The 22,920-nt window shown below is 42.4% G+C and overlaps 4 protein-coding genes and 1 long non-coding RNA gene across 7 annotated transcripts; 3 read left to right on the forward strand and 2 right to left on the reverse strand.

The window, feature by feature from the left end:
- Window positions 1-1,772: 1,772 nt before the first annotated feature.
- LOC127332217 (uncharacterized) lies at window positions 1,773-6,195 on the forward strand. The gene is made up of 7 exons (XM_051358491.2): window positions 1,773-2,079; window positions 2,647-2,756; window positions 2,843-3,090; window positions 3,276-3,534; window positions 5,225-5,404; window positions 5,536-5,691; window positions 5,776-6,195. Exons 2-7 carry the CDS (start codon window positions 2,736-2,738, stop codon window positions 5,935-5,937), a joined length of 1,026 nt encoding a protein of 341 aa, XP_051214451.1. The 5' UTR covers window positions 1,773-2,079; window positions 2,647-2,735; the 3' UTR covers window positions 5,938-6,195.
- A 116-nt stretch (window positions 6,196-6,311) lies between these two features.
- Window positions 6,312-11,625, reverse strand: LOC127332216 (probable protein S-acyltransferase 17). The gene is made up of 10 exons (XM_051358490.2): window positions 11,342-11,625; window positions 11,163-11,256; window positions 9,762-9,856; window positions 9,517-9,684; window positions 8,877-8,949; window positions 8,737-8,789; window positions 7,979-8,070; window positions 7,570-7,622; window positions 7,356-7,481; window positions 6,312-6,830 (listed from the first exon to the last, which is right to left on the reverse strand). The coding sequence occupies exons 1-10, from the start codon at window positions 11,488-11,490 to the stop codon at window positions 6,555-6,557; spliced, it is 1,179 nt and encodes a 392-aa protein (XP_051214450.1). The 5' UTR covers window positions 11,491-11,625; the 3' UTR covers window positions 6,312-6,554.
- Window positions 11,626-13,773: 2,148 nt separating this feature from the next.
- LOC127332215 (serine/arginine-rich SC35-like splicing factor SCL28) lies at window positions 13,774-18,233 on the reverse strand. Of its 3 annotated transcripts, none has more exons than XM_051358489.2 (7): window positions 17,949-18,231; window positions 17,128-17,205; window positions 16,386-16,550; window positions 16,207-16,271; window positions 16,087-16,126; window positions 14,129-14,315; window positions 13,774-14,032 (listed from the first exon to the last, which is right to left on the reverse strand). In XM_051358489.2, the coding sequence occupies exons 1-6, from the start codon at window positions 18,152-18,154 to the stop codon at window positions 14,144-14,146; spliced, it is 726 nt and encodes a 241-aa protein (XP_051214449.1). In that variant the 5' UTR covers window positions 18,155-18,231; the 3' UTR covers window positions 13,774-14,032; window positions 14,129-14,143. The 3 variants fall into 3 exon arrangements, 2 of the variants coding, with proteins under 2 accessions (XP_051214449.1, XP_051214448.1); XM_051358488.2 differs by having other exon boundaries at window positions 16,207-16,277; XR_007870279.2 differs by lacking the exon at window positions 13,774-14,032 and adding an exon at window positions 14,552-14,841 and having other exon boundaries at window positions 14,179-14,315; window positions 16,207-16,277; window positions 17,949-18,233.
- Window positions 15,044-15,353, forward strand: LOC139830631 (uncharacterized). Its single transcript, XR_011743530.1, has 2 exons — window positions 15,044-15,187; window positions 15,251-15,353. It is a non-coding gene; the product is annotated as an uncharacterized lncRNA (long non-coding RNA).
- A 71-nt stretch (window positions 18,234-18,304) lies between the features above and the next one.
- Window positions 18,305-21,440, forward strand: LOC127332214 (uncharacterized). The gene is made up of 2 exons (XM_051358487.2): window positions 18,305-20,505; window positions 20,901-21,440. The coding sequence occupies exon 1, from the start codon at window positions 18,386-18,388 to the stop codon at window positions 20,033-20,035; it is 1,650 nt and encodes a 549-aa protein (XP_051214447.1). The 5' UTR covers window positions 18,305-18,385; the 3' UTR covers window positions 20,036-20,505; window positions 20,901-21,440.
- Window positions 21,441-22,920: the final 1,480 nt, after the last annotated feature.

Below are 22,920 nucleotides of genomic sequence, written 5' to 3' on the forward strand. Positions count from 1 at the left end.
TTGCTAGATATAAGTGTGGGATAACACTTATTGTTGGATTGTCTCTTTCTGATCTGGATCGCAATCCTTGTTTTGTTGGTAGTCTTTTCTATCTAATTATAACTCATTCGAATATCTTCAGTCCAGCTCACATATTGAGTCAAAAAAATTCCAATATCACTTAGGTTGAACCTCCTTTGAGTTCTACATTATCTCAATTCGACTATCTGTTGCCATATTTTCCTTACATGCCTTAGTTCATTGCGGATACGTGCTTATTTGGATGATATTTGGGGTAGTGATACTTTGGATCAGCGTTCGCTGTGTTCTTATTGTGTTATTCTTGACAATCATCTCTTTACCGAAAGATGAAGAAACAAACTGCAGTTTCTCATTCGAGTGCAGACACTCAGTTGCAAGCTATTGGTAGGTGACTTTTCCACACTGGTTGCTTGAGAATTTTGATGTTTGTGTCATTAAAGGTGCTACCAGTATTGCACGTGAACCGATGAAGCTTGACTTCACCAAGCATATTGGTTTCGATGCTTCTTTCATGCACTCCCACCTGTATGATCATGTGATTGCTCTTTTATGTCGTCTAAGTTTCAATTGGTAGATTTCTTCATCCATATAATAGAGCACAACACAACTTTTGTCTCTTTTAACTCAGTGTTGTTGATCCACTATAAGTCAAAAGTGGAGAGGCTGATTTTTTGATATAGGGTGATGTTAGAGTTGTTTATACTTTCCACATCTTAGATGTGTAATGTCCACATTAAAAGTTTAAGGAGGAGAGGGTGATCTTAGAGTTGTATACACTTTATGTACGGGGTTTTGCTGCATATTTATTTACCACGCACATATGTTCATATATATATCGGCCTACTGCCTGATTGAAATATAAGTTGCATTTTTTCGTACAAGCTACGCTGACCGATGACTCCTAAAGTTATGATGATACTCAAGTAGCTCTACATTTTCCAACAAAGTTCAGATAGAGAGCTTACTTATACATTGAAATAAACTTTTCCGTCACCTCACTACAGGAATGGCACGAGGTGCCGACGGCCACCGGCCCTCGGCGTAGCCTGGAGAGGCCGTCGGCGTACGCTACGCCGAGGGTTGCCGAGGGGTGCTGTGAGGGGCTGGGCTGGCCGGCCCGTATGCCGACGGCCCCGATATTTGGCCCTCGGTGTATGGCACGGTCGTCGGCATCACTCGTCATTCCTGTAGTGCCTTTGAGTTGGTCGCACGAGATTCTAGAAAGAAAAAAAAATAAAGAAAGGAAAAAACATTTGCCTTCATTGAATAAGAAGAAAGAGTTTGAAGGTTTAAGTTACAAGACACCATCGCAAAACAAGAGCTACTCTCCCAGCATTAAGGGACCCAAATGTTTTGCCCTGGCAAGAACCCAAGATCTAGCCTCCACTTTGATTGTAGAGAAACAATGGTTGGCAAGGTGCTTTTGCCTTTGAAGATACCGGGACAGAAAAATACTTGCTAGAAATGCAACACTTAATGCGAAAAAGAATTTGGTAATGGCCATTTTACAAAAAGTTTCAGTGTTCAGCTGTATCATATGTTGCGCTCATACATTACGAGTGTCTGCTGGGTTGGTGTTTCACACAATTTAGGAGGCATGCGTTCCGGGTGCCACGCGTAGCGCCGTCGGCGATCTCCCTCAAATCCGTCAGTCATAGCGCCGCCCGTAGCCCCTCTCTGTTTGCACGCTAATAAATTTGCCAGTCCCAACTACACGTACACCGTTTCCATTTGGTTGCCTCCAAGCTGGAAAGTAGCCACCTTCTCGTGGTTGCTGCAGGCAGCAAAAAAACCACAATCCTCCCATGTCATCTCTGCTGCTCCACTAACACTTCTCCGCCCTCTCGCTTTCCTCTGTGCTTTGTTTCTCTCTAGTCTGTTAGTAGTTCCAAACGAACAAGCTCCGACGCCACCATCCCTACTAAGCTCAGTCGCTCGCTCACATTCTTTCTCTCCCTCCGTATTCCAAGCCCCCATCTCCTCCAATTTCAAGTTCGAAACGTGAAGCAAAGATTATATCTTCAGTGTCCGAGCCGGAGCAGAGTCATCGATCATCAGGTAAACATAAGCCAACCTGCACTCCCTGACTCCGTCGATGAGCTTCTTGTTTGTCTCGCGGTTGCTCGAGCTTTCTCTCCAGTTCTTGGCACCAAGATTCAGCCGTTACGGCCATCCGTTGCGCCTACCTGTCTTCTGCTGTTGTTGCTGTTGCTGCTGCTGCTGCTGTTGTTGCTGCTATTTTTGTTGTCCTGATGAGCTGCTTGTACTTGGACATGATGTTCCTGCTTAGGTTGCTCGTTGTGCAATCAGGCATGAACTGATTATTATTTATCCATATATATCCAGATCCTTTACGGTCCATTAGTGGTACAGCGTCACTCACGATTGTCTTGGTGTACTTTGGCTTTTCAGTCCTGAATCATATAGGCTTCTTCCTGAATGTTTTGAGCACAAACATGTTTTCTGAAGATGTACCAAATAGGGCCAATACAAATTAAATATTGCACTAGTTTATTTTTTACTTAGCATTTGCTAGAAACGAAAAAAAGAACTTTTGAATCTGAAATATCTGTATATCTGGCTGAAGACCTAGCTTACTAATTCTATAAACGAACTGCAATGCAGCGGGGTTAGCATTGAGGACCGAGATGGTGGCTTCTACATACCACACACGTGGAAACTAGTTAACACGAGTTTGATGCAGCATAACTTCTATGATGTTTCAAGAGAAAATGGTAGCAATTTAATGGGGACCCACTTTCTCTCTGTTCTACCAGTTCAATTTTACAGTCTGGTCACTGAATTCCATACGTGTTTGCAGATCATGTACTCATCGAAAAGCTCAAAGGGCACGGTGTTTCCTCTACGATCAATGTTCGTCTTCTTCATTGCACTATTCGGTTTCTACGTCTGCTACTTCTCCCTCACTCAGATAGCCTTAGAAAATGAAGAGGAAGAAATGAACGATGTGGAAGAACGAACAAAAGTTCTGTGCACAAGACCTGCTTCAGCCGTTCCATATAGGCAGATGCGATATGTGCATTTTCCAAGACCTATGAGCTATGACAGGTAAATTCCCCCATGTCTAGACAGATAGCCTCCCGTCTGTACCTCACCCTGCTTTTTAAAAAAGAGGTTGTGTCCCCTGCCTCTGCATGAGTCCATGCACACAACTATACATTTGTTGCAATGCATATCATGTGTTCATTTTTTTGTGATCCATTCATGTTGCTGAATTCTTGTATTATTCCTAGGGGCGAATGCGCATGCACTCCGGTTCGTTTCTTTGTCATTGTATCCATGCAAAGATCGGGCAGCGGATGGTTCGAGACTTTGCTGAACAGCCATCCCAATGTCAGCTCAAATGGTGAAATCTTCGCTGTGAGAGAGCGAAGAGAAGATATTGTGTCAATCTTGAGGACGCTTGACAGGCTGTATGATTTGGATTGGCGCACCAGTGCGGCAAAAAATGAATGCACTGCTGCGTTCGGATTGAAGTGGATGCTAAATCAGGTAAGTTATCATTGCATTCACATATATTGGGAATCTTCTTTTTCCGAAATATAGGAGCTCACGCCCCCAACTTCGTTTTCATGAAGCCTGATAACACAGTCTACATAAGTCTCAACACGACACCTGGCCATATCCCACCACCAGACCAAGCACGCAAAAGATAAAGCTCCTTGCAACTGAAACAAATAGTAGGCCAGAGTCACCAATACCTGAGCCAACCAGTTACTAACAAGTTGTATCACAACTACAGCTAGTGCAAAAGAATACCAAATTAAGCCAAAAGCACTTCAACCATTTCCAGTCCCGAGTCCTCAGAAACAGCCGTGCCCATCAACTTGATCTGCAAAACACCTCAGACACCACCAACAGCAACTGCGTTGGCCCCTCCGCATTGATGGCTTAGTAGCTTTTTGTGAAGTTCGCACTCTTTAGCTGCTTCTGAAGTTCAAATTGCTTTTGTTGCTCCAGGCTTCATAAAGCAAGCTAAGTATCCTTGCTAATTAACTACCAACCCATGATATCTCAATGCATGAGAAAATATCACTAAATCATAACTATTGGGGTTACAGTTTCACAAAATCATATCTCAAGGGAATTTTATTCTAATACCACAACTTCTGAGGTAAGTTGTTTCTCAGAACTCAAATCTCATGGTTTAGGCTGTTTGACGCATCTCACACGCGTAGTGGCTAGTTCACCCTGTTTTCTCCTCCGCGGACTAGGACTTAAGCAAGTTTTTCAGATTTTTACAAAATTTGAAGTTTTCAATAAAAAAACTTATAACAATGCAAACTATCTCACCTAAATAACTTGGAAATTTTGAGCTCATTTTAACTATACATTTGGAAGTTTTTGCAAGTTTTGGCCAAAATTTGGAGAAGTTCTCAAAAATCTGTAACAACTGCAGTAATTCCAAATACCTTACCTAAGTAAACCAGGAAATCTTGAGGTACGTTTGCCGAGCCGTTTTGAAGTTTTTGCAATTTTTCGTACCTTTTGGAAGTTCACACAAATCAGAAAATATACAGTAGTCAATCCAAGTTCATTTACTAATCTGGCAAAGTTTTAGCACATTTAGGCCAGCCAAGCCTCCTCAGGTCGAGTCTGGTTTTGGCCTGACTTGCCAGGGAAAATTAGCATGCTAACCACACAATACAACTTGTGGGCCTGGCGTGCCGGAAACACTGAAATGACATATGCCGCGAGATTTGGGTCCTATAAAATAGCTGAACCCAAAATTTGTGGTTTTGTGATAATATTCCCCTGTCATTCTGTGAAATCCTAACCCAATAGTTGGGGTTTTGTGATATTTGGGGTCTTATTTGCACGAATCGACCCATTTAGCTAACCCAAACCAAAAACTGTGTATTTTGTTCTTGCAGAAAATATGAAATATATAGTTTAAATTACATTTGTTGCAAGGAAGAAATGGTAGGCGATAATATCAAGCCAGCAACCATGCATCAATCAAAGCTACATATGTTCAGATTGCTAACGAGTTAAATTTATGTAATTCAGATCCATACTCAAGTCATTGTATACCCAACTCACATATGTATACATGTGGCAGACAGATAATGGAATTTGATGAGTTGAAGCAGCTATACTATTCTTTCTATTAAACTAACGAAGTACAGGTGGAAACATATGAAGATAGGCTTATTAAGTTGGCACGTTCCATGTTTTGCAGGGTATTCTGGACTATCCTCATGACATTGTCAACTATCTGAACAAAAAGGGTGTCATGGTGATTTTTCTCTTTAGGAGAAATACATTAAGGAGGCATGTTTCAGTGTTGGCCAACGACTACGACCGAAGAACAAAGCAGCTGAATGGCACCCACAAAGCACATGTTCACTCGCTAGAGGAGGTAATATCTCTCAGTCTTTACTCGCAAAAAAAAAATCTCAGTCTCACTCACATTTCAGATAAAGTTTCCGACACAATTTGCTCCTTAGTTTGTACTGTAATTTTATGTTACATGCTGTTGGTTATTTCCAGGCTGAGATACTAGCGAGGTTCAGACCGGAGCTGGACGTGTCGTCTCTGATCCCAAGCATCAGAGAAGCCGAGCAGTCCATGGAAGCCTGCCTGCGCCAGTTCCGTGCAACGCGCCACATGATCCTCTACTACGAGGACCTCATCGGCGACGACAATGTAACTGAAGAATCTGCTCACTGTCACTCCCAGCTGACCAAGAAGCTCGATCGGGGTTTAACATGTGCAGTGTTTTGGTTGCAGGCACTGTCTCGTGTGCAGAAGTTCCTGGGAGTCCCGGTGAGGCCGCTGTCGAGCAGGCACGTGAAGATCCACACCAGCCCGCTCCCGGACCTGGTGGACAACTGGGAGGAGGTGAGGGAGACGCTCAGGGGCACGGAGTTTCATCACTTCCTTGACGGGTGAAGACGCCCTTCCATTCTTTGTTGGGATAATAAGGAATCGGGAGTTGTCGTAGGACGTAGGAGATTCTTCTGCAGTCAGCCAGGAGTTCTATAGAGGAAGAGAAAAGGAGACTTCTGTCCTCATTGATATCTTTCAGTGTGTCTTTTCCTTCCAAGCTCAGAAGGACATATTACAGCTTAGCAAAATAAAGTTAGGCGTAACTAGTCTTTCCTACCTGCTGTAATCATTGTTACAATCATTCATAACTTTTATCAAATACTCCCAACACACTCACAAGCCAGCAGTCACTTAAACCTCTCCAGAGTGAATACATTTGCAGCAGAGAAAAGAAAATACTGCAGTTAAATTCTCGATTCCCATGAAAAACATATATGTTGAAAGGAAAACAACCCAGGCAAGGCGAGACCAAGATATATGGTGCCCGGATAAGGTATCTGAAAGTCGAAACTATTGTTTCAGGAAGGGTACAATCAAAGAACGACTTCAGAGAATCTGATCTACAGTATCCTAACAACATGTCATTCTCTAGTACACTATGATGGGAAAATATTTCCAAAAGTCTACAACGGCATGGATATACAACATCAGTCATACAACAGTCGTGACACCATGTCAATTCAATCAGACTTCCTACGCGAGAACGACCTCCGCTCTGATAAAGGGACAATCACCTCCCACAGGTTCCTCATCCATCCCACGTCATATATGTTGTTCTTCACGACTGGCTCCTCAGCCGGTGTTTGGGACCTTGAGAAGAACGTCTTCCATTTGCTTGGTGCCGGTTCCTGCGCTTCGCTGCTAGCTCCACTGATGCTCGCCTTCAGGACAGCTGCGCTAGCTCTCGCCGCGTTCTCCTTCTTCATCCAGAAGATGTAGTCTTGCCATTTGAATGACTGCAGGATTTTTTTCACAAGATAAGGTTTGCGAGAAGAAAGGAAATCCACAAGGGTCATCTTCTTATTATTTTATTCTAACATGCTTCAAACTTGGTTCATCCTCATTAGGATTACTGGTTTCATTACTCGACACTTAAGTCTCCGTTGGAGAGATGCATAGCAATATCACGAACCAGTCATTTGTATAGCCCCGCATATTCTACGTCTCCTTCTGCGCTTTCCCCCTCCATGTATATTTTCCCTTTCTTGAAAATACTATTTTTATTAATAAAACATTACTGTCAGAAGCCTCCCCTACAGTTTTCCAATAAAAAAACATCGACATGGTTAAGATGCTATTTTTTTCTCCTATCTACAAATAATCCCTACGCAGATGCTAACAGGAGATAGTGCTTTGATAATTACATTTGGCGAGAGATGAAACTTTCAACTCACAGGATTGCTGTATTAAATTGAATATATATTCTCGGTAAAGAAAAATACTTATTTGAAGGGCCACAAGTGTGTGTGGTAAAGTCTTACCTCATTTGTTGTTGTATTTGATAAGCACAGGTGTACATGGTAAGCACAAAACCCTCCAAGAAGCAATGCTATTATGCCCAAAAATACAGCCAAAAGTATCTGTGTGTTATGCACAGCAAGCAACCACTGCAAAAAAAATGTGAGTTAATTAGATAATGAATGGGGTGCTGAATGCTGATGGACTTGAAAACTTCAATTCCTTCGTCTATCATACCTGTGCGACATGGGGAAATAGGCCAGAGAATGAATTATCAACGCCGTAATAAACTGTAAAATTCAAAGCACACTTCATTAGAAAACTGAAAATGTGAATTCCTGAAGAAAGGAATATATAATGCTTAAATGAAATTTACAAAAAAATGATGTTCTATAATTTATGTGGCATGATTTATGTAATTCCTCAAGGTGCATTCAAGTCATTCATATTCAAACATTTAAACACATAAATTCAGAAATATAAAAATAAATTTCAAGTGTAGCTCTATTAGACGAAGTTTATCATCTCACGTATCAATGGAACAAAAAGATTACATTTCTGCATATGCGGTTAAGGTTAAGAGTAGCATATGAAGATATTCCTGTTGGACAAGAGTGTGAGCTCTTAAAACGGACAGAACAATAACCTGTTAGTATGTAGATAACTTTCTTGACTTTTAATTCACCAGCAATAATGAAGGCAAGGATAACTGCTCCGTACATACATAAAAGAAAGTGCCTGCAATGAACAAGGAAGAGAATAATAAATAACGTAAAGTTGCCAGAAAAGATCAAGGACCTGTGAGCTACCCAGCAGCTAAACTCACATTCATAGAATTTCTACTTGTGATTCCAAACACATTGATGTAATATGAAAATATGCTAGCATTAGAGTAGGTTTCAAAATCAAATGGCAAATAATCATTCTAAACATAGTTGCATAAAATGAACTACATCTCCAAAACTGCGGTTGGCTAGAAATGACTGGCACCACTGCTCAAGCATAATCCTTTAAACAACTGCACTTGGACAGTAAATGGTCTATGAAATTATTACTGAATAGTTGAGAGGGAAAGCCACATCCTTAGTCATGATGTTTTCTCATTTGATGTTTTAGCTCCCAATAATTTCCAGGCTATACATATCTACTTTGAAATGCCAAGTGGCATGTCAAGTTTATTAATGTCTCCATGGCGCTTATAGTTGAGACAATATTGATGGAGAGAATGAAAAGTTAAGAGTATGTTCTGTAATGAGGATTGAGGATGAAGCTAAGAAAGAAAAGTAAAATTCGACTAGCACAGAGGTAAGAAAATGGAAACATGGAGTCATCAACTCTAGGGACTACCTATGTAGCCAAAAATAAATGGAAACATGGAACAAAGGTAAGAAAATAAGAACTCACCAAACTAAAAAGGCCACAAAATAACGAGTATTCTTCTCCCCAATGCAATTATTCTGTATCAACACAGAAAATTCAGGAGTCAGAGGACACAAACAAGGTAAAATCAATACCATCAGGCATCAAGTAGCAAATGCAAGTACCATCCATCCACAATGGTGATCAAATCGAGCCACACATCTGTCGCATATTCTACAGTGCTTTGCCCTGGCTGGTCTGCATATCATTGAACCATTCTTAGGATATGAAATAAAAAGGTGATTGATATAAAGAGCACTCGATAAAGAGAACGAAAATAACAATTTATCTGTTAAGTTATGCTGGATTCCTCATAGTTAAGTAGTCTACGAAATTGCAAGGTATACTTGCATAGATACCAGCTTAGCATCAAATATATCTATAAGTTCTACGAAAGACATGTACAAAAAACTTTGTGTCAACTTAAATTCTAGGGTACGATTTTCCCGCTCGAAACCATAAGACCCCGCCACAACATGCTACCATTTTATGAAGCTCGCATCCTTTAGAAAAATAATACAATTTCAAAGTTCCATGCAAGTATGATTGCAAAATTATATAGTAAACTTGATTTCTACCTAGTGACACCAAGTTAATCGCCTCTCCAACTCCCAAAATTATCAGGTGTGGTTTATCTGTAATCAGCTAGACTTCTGAAGTACTATGATAAAACCATTCTCTTCAATCATTTGAAAAAATTAAAGCACCAAAACACCACTAATTATTTAGCCATGGTATGACTAATCTAGAGAGAAAAAAGCGTACCTTATAATTTTGCATGTTGAACATTCTTTCTCAACAAAAATAATGTTGTCAAAAGGATAGGCAGATACATATTGAGAAACGTTCTCAGAAGTAACAGTCCCAGGATCAGAAAAGCTAGTGAGCGCAAAGAGTATAGCACCAATAGAAACGACCACAATACTCAGGTACCTGCAAGAGCAAGATCTCTCACTGCCCAAAAATGAACAAGGGAGTGTCTCACAAATTGGTTGAAGTTAACAAGATACCTGTGCCATACACTCACATAATACCCAGGAATGTACTTGAAAGATGTCTGCACTATTATAATATACGATCCCCCAATTATGGCAACATAAAAAAGCTGCAGTTGAGCAAAAAAGAAAAATCAAAAATAAGAATTGGTGCTGAATAAATAAGAAAAATTAGGACACCTAATGGTTATGCTGCTATCATAGACCAAATCAAGTAAACAGAGCAACCGGCATAAATAACAAAAGGAGTGTAAATCAGGTGCAGAGTTGATAAAGAGCATGGCAGGTTCCTGTTCCAAAATAGGCAAAAATAAAATGGCAGATCTGGATTTTGAAGCAGTAAATTTGCATGATTAGTGGGAGAGGCCCAGAGCTTATTGCTTCCATTGGAATATCCAAAACAACAGTAAGCCCCATATTTGAACTGTTATTTATTGATTTGCCATGTCAAGTGGTGATTGTTTTATACAGGCATATGCGTCGATTACAAATAGGAAAATAGTGATTTACTTAAGCATGTCATTGTTAAACACAGGGATATAAATGTAAAAGGCACCACTAGGATAGACGCATTATATGTATCATAATTTCATAGTAGTAGATCTAATATGCACCATTGAGTCGATGTGAAGATCTAAAGTCAGCTCAACTACTAAACTAGGAGATTTATCCATTTTATCTTCCCCACACTTTACACACTCATCCAATTACAAGACAAAAGCACCGTCAATTCACTGAAATGCACCAACCATGACTCATGAGGCTTCACGCCAACTATGCGCCAATTCAGCGGAGCTTCCATACAATGGATGATAAAATCGAACAAGTATGGCCCCATAACATTCTTCAGTTACTTATACTTTACCCCAAACCAACCCCGAGATGAAAATAATACACCAAACATGTAGAAGTAGCTAGCACACAGCCCCTTAAAATTTCACACAACTGACACAACTTTTTTTTAATAAAGGGCCAAAAGCCCCCAGCTGTTTACTAAAGGGAAGCTATAGAGGAGGAAGGTGGGCTTGTCCTAAATCGCCTCACACCCACGCAATCGACACAACTTAGTACTCCCTTCTCAATTGGCAACATTTAGGTGCACGTCCAATCGTGCAGATAATGCAACACATTTACACAATGCAGCATAACCTATCACTGTCTGTAGCCAACCAACCACCGAAATCACTCATCATTCAATCATCACAACCAACCCCAGAAGCCCCCACAAACTCAATCAACCACACACTGATTCACCAAGCTCTCTACCTTTTCCTAATCAATTAATCATCAGGTAGCAATCCCCTGTCGGCCGATGCCAAGAAACAATTCGCAGCATCAAAATTAAGAAACAACACCCAATCTCTTCAGGATATCAGCTACTGTTACAGACGCCCGTAGATTGTGCAAGATGCGTACCTGCAGGATCGGGTTAGGGCGGTCGCAGCAGTACTGCTCGACGCCGAGCACGAGATCCCTGGCACCATTACCGCACGACGCCTGCACGAGCCGCCTGCGCGAGCGATTTCTCAGTAAGTAAGAGCAAGGGAGGCGGAAGAAGCCTTGAGAAGGGGAGGGAGGAGGCGTGGAGTGCGCACAGGAAGTGGCGGTAGGCGCCGGAGGTGAGGAAGTGGTTGATGCTCTGGACGAAGGTGCCCTCGAAGATGGGCCACTGGCCGCAGAGGAACGACACCACCACCAGCGCCGTCAGCGACCCGTGCGCCACCAGCAGCCACGGCACGTCCATCCCGGCTCCGGCGACCGCCTCCGCGTCGGCTCCCCACTCCGACTCCGACCCCTACCTGAACTGGCTTGGATTGATCGAGTCAAAGGAACCGCTTCCCCGTCCGTCCGTCCCAACGAAACAAAGCCAAAGCCGAAGCAAAGCAGCTCAGCCCTTGCGAGTGTGAGGAAAAACTTTATTTTGGGGATAAATAAATTATGGGCTATTATTACTCCATCCAGTTCACAAATATATTTGTCGATAAAGAAAATATATTAATATCAAGAGATACCAATTACACCTAGCATCTACAACAACCTAATACCCTACCGATGTATCAGGCGAAAAAAAGGAAACTAAGAGAATAAAAGTTACGCTACGGTATTCCAACCCTAACAGCAATACTATGTCCACCACCAAATATGCGACACTTCGGATAACTAGTAAACGTGTGTTGCACGTGTAATATTAGTCAAATGATTTTATCTACCATGGCAACACTTTCTAAACCATTGACATATACTCCCTCTGGTTCATTGCTTAGGGCGTATAAAAAAAATCGGTTTTTCCTCACAGCTTAAGACGCAGGTCTCGGCCAGGTTAAGTACCAGCGCTATTCTCCCAGAAATACCCCCTCGCCCCGTCTTCCCCTCGCAAACAACATTAGTAAAACCATGCGATGGCGATGCTTCGATTTCCGAGGATGCCTTTTAATGCGCCTGTGAGTGTACTGTTTTTGCTATTGCTAGACCGAATTAACTGGAGCCATGCATGGTACTGTGGGTTTGCAGGAGCAGAGGGGGCGGCCTGAGGGAGAAACGAAGAGGCCAGACAGTTAATGAGAGAGAGAGAGAGAGAGAGAGAGTGTGTGTGTGTGTGTTAAGGTGTGAGCGCGTGCATGCATGGGCAAAGAAGAAAACAGTTGATCGCTGCATGTCTTTCTTAATAATCATGCCATAATTTTTACGCCCCTAAGAAATGAATCGGAGGGAGTATTGGTTAAGTCAATTGATCTAATTCTATGAAGAAAAAATCCATGAAGCAACCTGGATAACTATTATTTGCAAATCAATCCGTAGTTCACGTATATTAGGAGTTGTATATTAGGAGTTGTGCATTTACGTCCCAACTTACCTGCATTCAACCTTATCTATATCCTCATGCACGCAATTTCTCAAGTCGACCGAAGTGGCGAGCTCCCTGTTGAGCGTGTCGAAGGCCTCATCGGGGGTGGAAGCATCATGTGCGCCTCCTCTCGGCTTCCTCGTCTACCTCCCAACCACATCCACATCTAGGAGATGTCCACACTATCCACCATCAGAGCACCGCATCCTAGGCCCTGGCAGGATGTCGTTGGTGACCACCTCCTTCTCTTCACCATGGGCACCACTACGTATTCACATGGTTAAATCAAGGTACGCCTACTACACTGGACGGGAGGAGGCTGCTATAGGTGGAAAATGCAGATTTTACGTAACATATTATGCACATAACTTCTATCTACACCATTTTTTTTTTGTTTCAATATTAATGCAACATTTTGTGAAGAACGTCCTCAACTTGATGCGAGGTGCTGCTGCTACGGTTGAGGAGACCACAAGTCTGTGTTGTGGTTATCCACAAGGAGTACTCTATGTTAGTTATCAAGTTTCGTGAGGGTTAATTTTCAAAACCACCATCATGGATCTTAGCACATGGAGTCGGCAAGAATAGATGTTAGCTAGGTGCACAATGCATTAGAGTAGTCACAACACTTGCTATGGGTTGAAGGGAGTAGTAGATTAAAAAAATCTAATAAATACAAAAGAAAAATCATTGATAGAGAAGGGTCTTTACCCCCAACAAAAATGACCTAGGGTTATAGGTCATGGTGTAGGCCAAAACACACTGAGTGAGAGTTGAATTTAAACCGGCCCTTGGGGTATATATCAACACAAGGTGATATATCATATTTTCTATTTTTCTACCCGGGTACAGGGCATTCTACAAGATTTTTCTCATACCAAGTTGACAAAGAGAGAACACCAATTATATGTTGTATCATTTTGTCCTTATTTATTCACTAGATTTGAATTTCGGATTTGAAGGAGTTTTAACTACACAGCTACTCATATTTTTTCCATATGTCTAGATGAAGGATATTATTCAATGAAGCAGTGATTAGGGCCAAAACAGATATGAGCCTATTTCATGTGTTAGCACTTCCCAGACAACAATTGGTTAAGAAATAATACTCGGAAACAATTAAATAGAGTTAATCACTTCTAACAACCTGAATATTATGCCAAATGAAACAAATAACGAGTATTGAACTTCAAAAAGACACAAAGAACCAGTTGAATATAGGGAAACAGATCCCACAAGATGTCACAAACGGTTCTGATTAAACATGTAAGTACTTGATGACTGATGACTGGATTTAGAACACAAGTCTGTTCATTACAAAACATATCGATCTATTCTAGAAAACAGTGGAAAAGAAGGCACTGCAACAGTTACATGACATAATGTAGTACTCAGCTCCCACCTCCCCATCAAGGATTCTCAAACTGAAATTCACCCCAGCCTGTATATATGTAAGAAACGTTAGGTTGATTCCTTGTCACATCTCGTCCCCAATATAATCACAACAGAAGAGCATAAAAGCAACAAAGTAAGGAACCTTTAGGTGCAAAGATCAAGTTGGGCTCCTCCTGTCAACTGGCGGACCATGTCCATTATTGGAGGGTGACATCCTACGCCTATCTCCATCGGGGCTAGGAGATCGACCATTTGCCCTATGCTGCCTCTTGTCCCGAGCATGTGGAGAGTATGACCCCTCAGGAGAATATTTGCTACGGTTCCTGTCCCTGCAAACAATTAAAGATTTGACCTTAAGTCTGATTACCTCCCGTTGATAGAACGCAAAACAAGAAAGTGCATGAACCAGACAAGTATAAGAACAACAAGATATCATCATGAGCAAGCTACATATGGAGACCTACAAACATGTCTACAGCAGCTAATGCAGCACAGAAACATCACCATTGGCTGGTCATGCCTACTGCCAAGCCAACTGAATAGAAACGTGAGATCTCAATGTTACCTGTTCCATCACAAAATTGGTTACCCACTTTGATCCCAAAATGTAAGGTGCAATGCACTAAGGTGTTGCAACTGCTGGCTCAACAGCATCAGCTCACTGAAAAATAACTGTTTTCCTCAGGTTTCTTAGCCAAGATTATCTTTACTCTTGAGTGCTAGTACCACTTTATCTTTAACAGTAATGCCTTTCACATGCTCCAACTCTGGAGGTCATAGTACTTTCACTTTGGTCTTTATTCGCCAAACATCATGATTCTCTTTTGGGCTTTTAGACTCTAGATTCTTTGTTGACTGGATAATATACAAAACCAAGGCAACATAATTTAGAGCACAACTAAATAGCCTTACTTCAAGCACAGAATATATAATAGCAACTCATCAACAAACATCAAACAGTCAAACTGAACTCATGTTGCCAATGTTAGAGATTAATTAAGGATCAACAAACATCAAACAGTGAAATTAGAGCACAACTAAATAGCCTTACTTCAAGCACAGAATATATAATAGCAACTCATCAACAAATATCAAACAGTCAAACTGAACTCATGTTGCCAATGTTAGAGATTGATTAAGGATCAACAAACATCAAACAGTGAAACTGAACACATGTTACCAATGTTAAAAATTGATCAATGTTAAAAATTGATTAAGGATGTGTAGGGCTAACACATGTTACCAATGTTAAAAATTGATTAAGGATGTGTAGGGCTTATGGCATGCACATACAAACGAACATATTTTATTGTCAATCTTTACTATGTTTTCCAGGGAAAAAATGGATTCAGCAATCCACATGAAACTGAAAGTTACTTTCCTCGGAGCCTGACTAACAAGATGATGAAACTGAACACTCATATAATAAAGGGTATTTATCTATCAATTCAAGATGATAATTTCTATGACACCATTTTAAGAATAAGTTTCAAAGCTGACATATGCTTGAACAGCTCAAATAAAAATGTATTTGTCATTTAATCATAAAAAACAATACAATCGGAGTTCCCATTTTATGGTGATTTTATTTCAGAATCACAGACATGATAAGGAAAAATAGGTGTCTATGTTTAGGAGGTTGTAATTAAGTCGAGGTTCTTTTTTACTAAACCTAAAATTAAATAGCTATTAAGCAACAATACCAATGAATGGTTTAACGTCATTCAACCATATTCCTTTGTCAATCTCAAAGTGAAAATTCAAGACATGGTGACGTTGAATGTACTTATTCCATTGACATGTTTTCCATCTTGTCTAAGCACTTCAGCAGAGCTAGGCTGATGGTTAACATGTTATTTAAACAATGGATAACACACTCTAGTAAAAAACTGGGACCTGCAACGCTAGTGCAGCATATTACTAGAATCCAATATAACATAAATGCCAAACATGCATCAGGATATGCCAAAAAAACACAAATAAATAAAATTGATCAAGAGGTGTTCAAAGTTCAAACAGAAGCAGTATGAACCAATAACAGACCCTAACAAAGATAACATGGTAATCAAATCTATTTTTAGAAGAACTTTTAGATCAAACCTGGAGTACTGCCTAACAGGAGATGGTCCAGGAGAATAAGCTGTGAGGGAAGAGACAATATTAAGAAAAATAGATGAAAGACTATAATATATGGGACTAAACAAACTCCATTTTACTTACAGGGACGACGAGACCTTGGGGATCTTGATAGAGACTGCCTTCTTCTGAAGTTTCCATCCATAGGCCTACCACTATATCAACAGAAGCAACAATATATCTCTTGGTTATTTTAAACTTGATATCTACTACCTATTCGGCTGTTCCTAATGCTTAAGTAATAAAACAAAGAATATACGGACCTTGATCTTGTTCTGAAGCGCATTTCTTGTGGGGTTTTTCTATTCTCCTCAGCGAAGACTATTGTAATCTCTCGACCACATATAACTTGATGATTCATTTCTTGCTTGGCATATGCAGCATCCTCAGGGTGGCGGAATTTCACAAACCCGAAACCACGTAGTTCACTGAAAGCACACATAATTTTGACCAATGATCATGAAGCTACATGTTATTACTCAATTACAAAAATCAAGTATCTTGAAAATACGTATCAGTTTTAATAATGGCCAAAAAACGCCTTGTTTAAGCAAAAAAAAAAAATCCTTAGAGAGAGTCAGGTGCCAACAGTTGCTATTCCAACAACATTTTAAAATGCACAGATTGTAGGTACTAAATATACAAAGGAATTGTATGCAAAAAAGAAAAGGAAATATGCTATCCAGCACTACTGTTGAGGAGAGTTACATGATCGACAATTGACTCAATTCAGGAAATTAACTGCTAAATTATGAAAATTGAAGTTAATATAGGATAAATAAAAATTCATGATATCTCATTTTACATCGCAAAAGACTTGCCAAAGGAATAATTGATTTGGAAACAAAGGCCATTGAGATTACATTTGTCCCTTATATCCAACTGAGCCACAGCAACAAAATCTAGGAATTACTATACATGTTTCACATTGTTCACCAGATCACTCATTTACCATGTAATATATGCATAAAGATAGAAGGAAACTTAAGATCAAGTTATAATTACTTTGTGTGGAAATTCCTTGGAAGGTAAACATCCTTTATAGGGCCAAATTGCTCGAATGGACCTCGAATGTCTTCTAGCCTTCAACAGATGGAAAACAAAGGCAGCAGATCATAACCAGTTAGCAAAGTGTAGACATCCACAGACAGAATAAGACTGAAACAACCATATATACATATGTAGGGTTGATGACAGTGTACAGTGAATATGAATGACAATGTCTAGCGAGTTGGTGACTGACTACTAATGTACCACCACATGTCGTAGGAGCAGTAGCAAAAGGTGGAACACAAGACCCTGATGAGAACAGAAAGATGACCCAAAGAAGGTACAGCTAGACCAGTAGTATTATGTTTCATGTGTTCAGTTATTTAAGCAATGAAAATATTTATACGGCAACACAGATATTGGTTCATCAGGCCGTAAGATCTCGACAGTCAACGACTACTGAAATGTTCAGATCATATCTGTGAGCCTGTTAGGGAATCAGAAGCACAGCCATATTGTTTCTGAGCCACCATAATAATACTAATAATCATTCGCGTTACTGTTAATTCGTTAATTGTACCAATCAGCTGGACAAACTTGCACTGAGAGTTTCCTAGCAAGCATTATTATCTAGTAACAAAAAAAAATAAGACCGCATAGCAGCATCATACAGCCGAACCGAATCATCAGGATGATGTACTTGCACGCAGAAGCTACGAATCGATATGCAGACTCAAAGACATGAAGATAATGGTCAACGTCCTAACGCACTACGGCTAGGTCAGACGTGCCTAAACGGCCAGGGTTACGGCGGCTAGCCGGGAAGGAGAACGCACCTGGCGGTGAGGGAAATGTTTCGGACCAGGAGTCCGGTCGGCGCCGACTGTCGGTCGTAGTCGTACCCGCGGCGGGGCCCTCCGCCGCCCCCCCCGCGGTAGCGGTCGCGCGGGTCGTCGTAGTGCTTGTAGCGGGGAGGGCTCCGGCTGTAGCGCCTGCGCGGGCTGTAGCTCCGGCTCCGGCTGCGGCTGCGGAACCCGGCCATCGACGCGGCCGCCCTTGTTTAGCTAGGGTTTCTCCGAGGTTTGGATAATTTCGAACGCAGAGACAGACAGGAGGACACGGGCAGCCTCTGCTTTTATTCAACTACTACGGGGAGGACAGGCGGGCCTCATGGGCCGTGGGCCGATTGGAAGTCAAATCTGACCACGCACGCACGCACGCTTACGACAGCATCGCATTCTTCTCCACCAGTCTCTGCCCGGCCGCCGCCGCAATGCCCCCGCCGCCGCGCCGCTCCGCCAGGCACATCTCCTCCAGCGCCGGCGCCGCCGCCGATCCCGCCCCGGTGCCGGCCGCCGTCTCCGACGCCGCCTCCCGCGCGGCAGCCGCCGTGCTCCGCGCCCCGCGCTCCGAGGCCCGCCTCCTGTCGCTCGTCCCGCGCGCGCTGCTCCTCGACCCGACCTGCATCCGCCTCACCCTCTCCCGCCTCCTCCCCTCCCAGGACCCCTCCCTCCGCTTCCTCCACTTCCTCTCCTCCCACCTCCCCGCCCCGCCCGAAACCCCCGCCCCTCCGCCTCCGCTCCCCGGCGTCGACGCCTTCCTCCTCCGCCTCCCGCCGCACCTCGCCGCCGACGCCGCCGCGCTGCTCGCGACCCACCTCGGCCTGCACCCCTCCATCCACGCGCTCAACGCGGCGTCCCGCGCCGCCCTCCGCGCCGCGCGCCCCGACCTCGTCTTCCGCCTCTTCTCCGCCTTCTCCTCCTCCCCCGCCTCCCCAGGCAACGCCGCCACCCTCACATGCCTCGAGCGCGCCTGCGCCGCCGACGGCCGCCCGCTCGACGGCCTCCGCCTCCTCCGCGACGCCGCCCGACGCGGCACCCCTCCCTCCCCAGCCGCCGCCGCCGACCTCGTCGCGGCCTTCGCAGCCGCAGGCAACTTCGCCAAGGTGTCCGAGACGCTCCACCTCATGATCTCCGCGGGGCGCCCCCCAGGCACGGCCGTCTACCAGCGCGTCATACACGGCCTCTTTGCGCGCCGCATGGGCGACGAGGCCCTCCGCGTCTTCAACGAGATCAAGCTGCGCGGCTACGCCATGGATGTGGTCACATACAACATAGCGATCCACGGTCTATGCAGAATGTGCCGCATTGCTGACGCGCGGCAGATGCGGGACGAGATGGTGCGCAGAGGTACCCAGCCCAATGAGTACACCTACTGCTCTTTCCTTCATTACTACTGTGAAGCCGGTGATTTCGGGATGGCTTACAAGGTCTACGATGAAATGCTTGGGAAGGGATTCAAGGAGAGTACAGTCAGCTGCAACATCATCGTCAAAGGGTTTTGTGTCAATGGTATGGTCGAAGAAGCGGCTAGGGTGTTTGAGGGAATGGTTGCAAAAGGGATTCAGCACAATGTCAGCTCGTATAACACCTTGATTCAGGGCCTCTGCAAGGCTGGGAGGTTGGCTGAGGCGATACGGATGTATCAGCGGCTACTATCATCTGCTTTGGAGCCAAATGTGCGGACTTTCACGCCACTTATTGACAGCATGTGCGAGGAAGGACAAGTCGATGATGCTGTCGAATTGCTTAGGTCGATGCAGACTATGGGCTTGGAACCATTGGTGCGTAGCAATGATTGCGTCATAAATGCCTTCTGTAAGGCCAAGAGGGCTGATGATGGCATGGCGTGGTTGGCTGGCATGTTGAAGGACAATCTGAAACCTCGAGAACACACGTTCAATTCTTTGCTAGAGTTGCTCAGCAATTCTGAGCGGATGGATGATGCACTGCTGGTTCTAAGTACAATGTTTAAGACTGGATATGGATTAGGCAGTTTGGCTTGTACTATACTTGTTGATAAGCTATGCACGGGCAGTGTATCTTATTCTCATAAGCTGGAGGATATTGTGGTGAGCAGCTAGTAGCATTTGAATACCTTACAAATCATACAAATGTTCTTTTTTGTTTTCCCCTGGATTGATGTCTTTGCCGAGAAATTTTCTACTGGCGTTGTCCGAAATAGTACACAAATGACTTCTGTACAAAATTCAAAATTCTGATGGCCGGCTCCTGAGGTTGCTAGTGACCTATGTTTCATATATCATATATATTCTGCCTTGGCCTTCAACCATTCTGGTAGTTCATTGGAGGATATCGATGAGCAACAGCGACGCCTGTCAATAACAGTACACTGACAGGTGGCAACAGCAGTGATCGTTGGCGATGGCCGCCCTTGTAATAATCCAAATGCCAGTGATGGTGGAGATCTGACGAGCAGGACCATAGCAGTTTATTCAGGAGCTGCAGTGGGCACTCCAATATGCCCATAGAACTATCTGAACGGCAAGCACTGTGGCCTCCGCACCACTGCTCTCGGAATCTCCATTCCCAGGTGTGTATTCTGCTTTGGCTCTATAATAATCAGTTCCCTTTTCTGTCTATTTTGAAATTCAAATCTTAGCGAAGTCAACCCACATCTTAGATGGTCTATATTCCTCTGAGCAAATTGATTCAAGATGGTTTTAATTTTTTTAAGCGACCTGTGATGGTCTATATGTAGAAACCTAAAGATTAGCAACTGTTAGGTGCCTTCTTTGTTTCCTGTATGCAGTTTTGAGTAATATAATTTACATGGTTTAATTTTGTTCATCATTAATGCTTTATCCTAGATGATATTGCGGTGTGCCTACGTTAACCCTCACCGGGGGTTTATATATCTATTTTCCCTCGTTAAATATTGCTTAATCAATGCTATTTCATGTAAGCTGTTTGTTTTTTGTACTGTAGATTGAACTTGATAGTTCCTGGAATAGCAATTTTAAGAGCAAGGAGTTTCCGAAGCAACTATGTGAATTGATGCACAATATTGTCTCATGGTGTATTGTTCTGTATCCATCAATGATATTGACGTGACCAGCAAGGACATACAATTACTACTACCTCTGCTTCATTTGTTGATCATGAGAAAGATAAGAGTGCATATTTACATTTGAACGTGTAGATTTTTGCTCTTCACCATCTATCTACTCAGAAGGATATATGCAGAGGGCCAAGGCCAAAGTATTCCTCCACTACAGTTTATTTCCATCAGTTAGACTTTTTTGACAATGATGTTGTGGAATGGTTCTGCTATCAAGGGAATCAGGATCCATCACTATACGGAGTATAAACCTCTTTTTCACCTACTTCATTTTTATTCTGTTACAACTTAGAAGATGTCATAATGCTTTGTAATTGTATTGCTCTTCATTCATATGCTTAATGTTGGAAGTACATGACATGGCTAGAATTGAATTTATAAAGTGGGGTGCAATAATTTTTTGTTAATTTTACAAATTGAACAAGATATGGTCTACCTTATGTAGAACAGATAAGTTTAAGCCACACTTTTCTCAAGTATACTTGCCACAAATAACTTTTTGTTCATGCTGTTCAGCATTATTTCATTGTTCTGAAACTACTTTTTTTTTCATGACTTCAGTTGTGGAGTGTTATAGGATAGATAGCATGAATCACAAGAGGCGTGACACTGCCTTGAGAGGTTACCGAGCCTAAAGGGCAAGGTTGAAGCAATGAAGGATACTGGAAACAGAGTCCTAATAATCCACAGTAATTAATTGCGGATCATATATCTAATTGGCATAAGCCCCATGCTAAAGTATATCTTCCTAATTTAAATAATCAACCACCTAACTATGAGATTAAGGGATCTTACCCCCATTGGTGATTTGGTGCAGTCCATGTATTATGTATGATCACAGTTTTAACTTCTAAAGGACAGAATTTCACCCACACCGAGCTTCGTAATTTTGTGTCAGCTAATGATATATGAGATCTTGCAAATTGCAACACAACTTGTGTTTTGTTATATAGCTGCTTTGAGCATGTACGTTTTCAGCTTCGTGCACTTGATGCTGAAAATTTAAATGGAATACTGAATATGAAAGTTGCAACATATCTGGATTCGAATAGTAAAGCGTAATTTTTTGCTCGCTCCTCTTGCATATGTTACGAAGGAATCCATTTTCTGTTTGTTTTTTATGGGCAGCATTGGTCTTTTGCTAGGGTTGATGATAAATGCTGAAGAGGAAATGTGATAGTTCTCGTCTATATGCTTATTGTTGTTGGACAGAAGGCACTGTAACACCTCTCAGCCCTACTGAATATCATGCTTCCGTTGAATTCATTAATATAACTATCTGGTGTTGCTGGAGATATTCTCTTACTAGTAACTTAAACATTGTATGCTACACCTCCAGAGAACCGAGTTATCTGCTGGTGCTTAGAAACCCTTGTGTTGATCACGGTGATGAGCATAGAGATCAACCAGAAAACTGTACTGGGAAATGGAGCTTTTGACTCTAGTATCTTGTTTTCGTATTAATTGGGTGTCTTGCCACGGAAAAGAAGAAGTGCTTTTATGTTAAATTCAGGGAAGGCGTCCTTTCCTTCCTCAGGTAACGTGAACTTCTGTGTAAGCTTTAGACCACGTTGATCTGCTGCAGGTGACATGAACTTCTGTGCAAGCTTTGGAGGCATAAGGCACTCAGGCATGTTCTTTGTACCACACACACACCACACTACAAGCCAAATTCTTTCGTTTAGCCTGTGGCGGCCTCTTTTCCAAGAATTACTCTTGAGACCATGTTAGAAAACCCCATGTGGCTGATGCGAGAGATTCATGTAAGCCATGCAGCAGCTAGAACTAAATGCTAGACCATCTCGGCAAGAATGAGAAAGCCTAGATAGTCACATCTGTCAGGAATTTTTCTACGCTGTGTTTTGATGCATAGAATTGAGAATAGAA

This window comes from Lolium perenne, chromosome 4, assembly GCF_019359855.2.
Source record: "Lolium perenne isolate Kyuss_39 chromosome 4, Kyuss_2.0, whole genome shotgun sequence".
NCBI classification, from domain to species: Eukaryota; Viridiplantae; Streptophyta; class Magnoliopsida; order Poales; family Poaceae; genus Lolium; species Lolium perenne.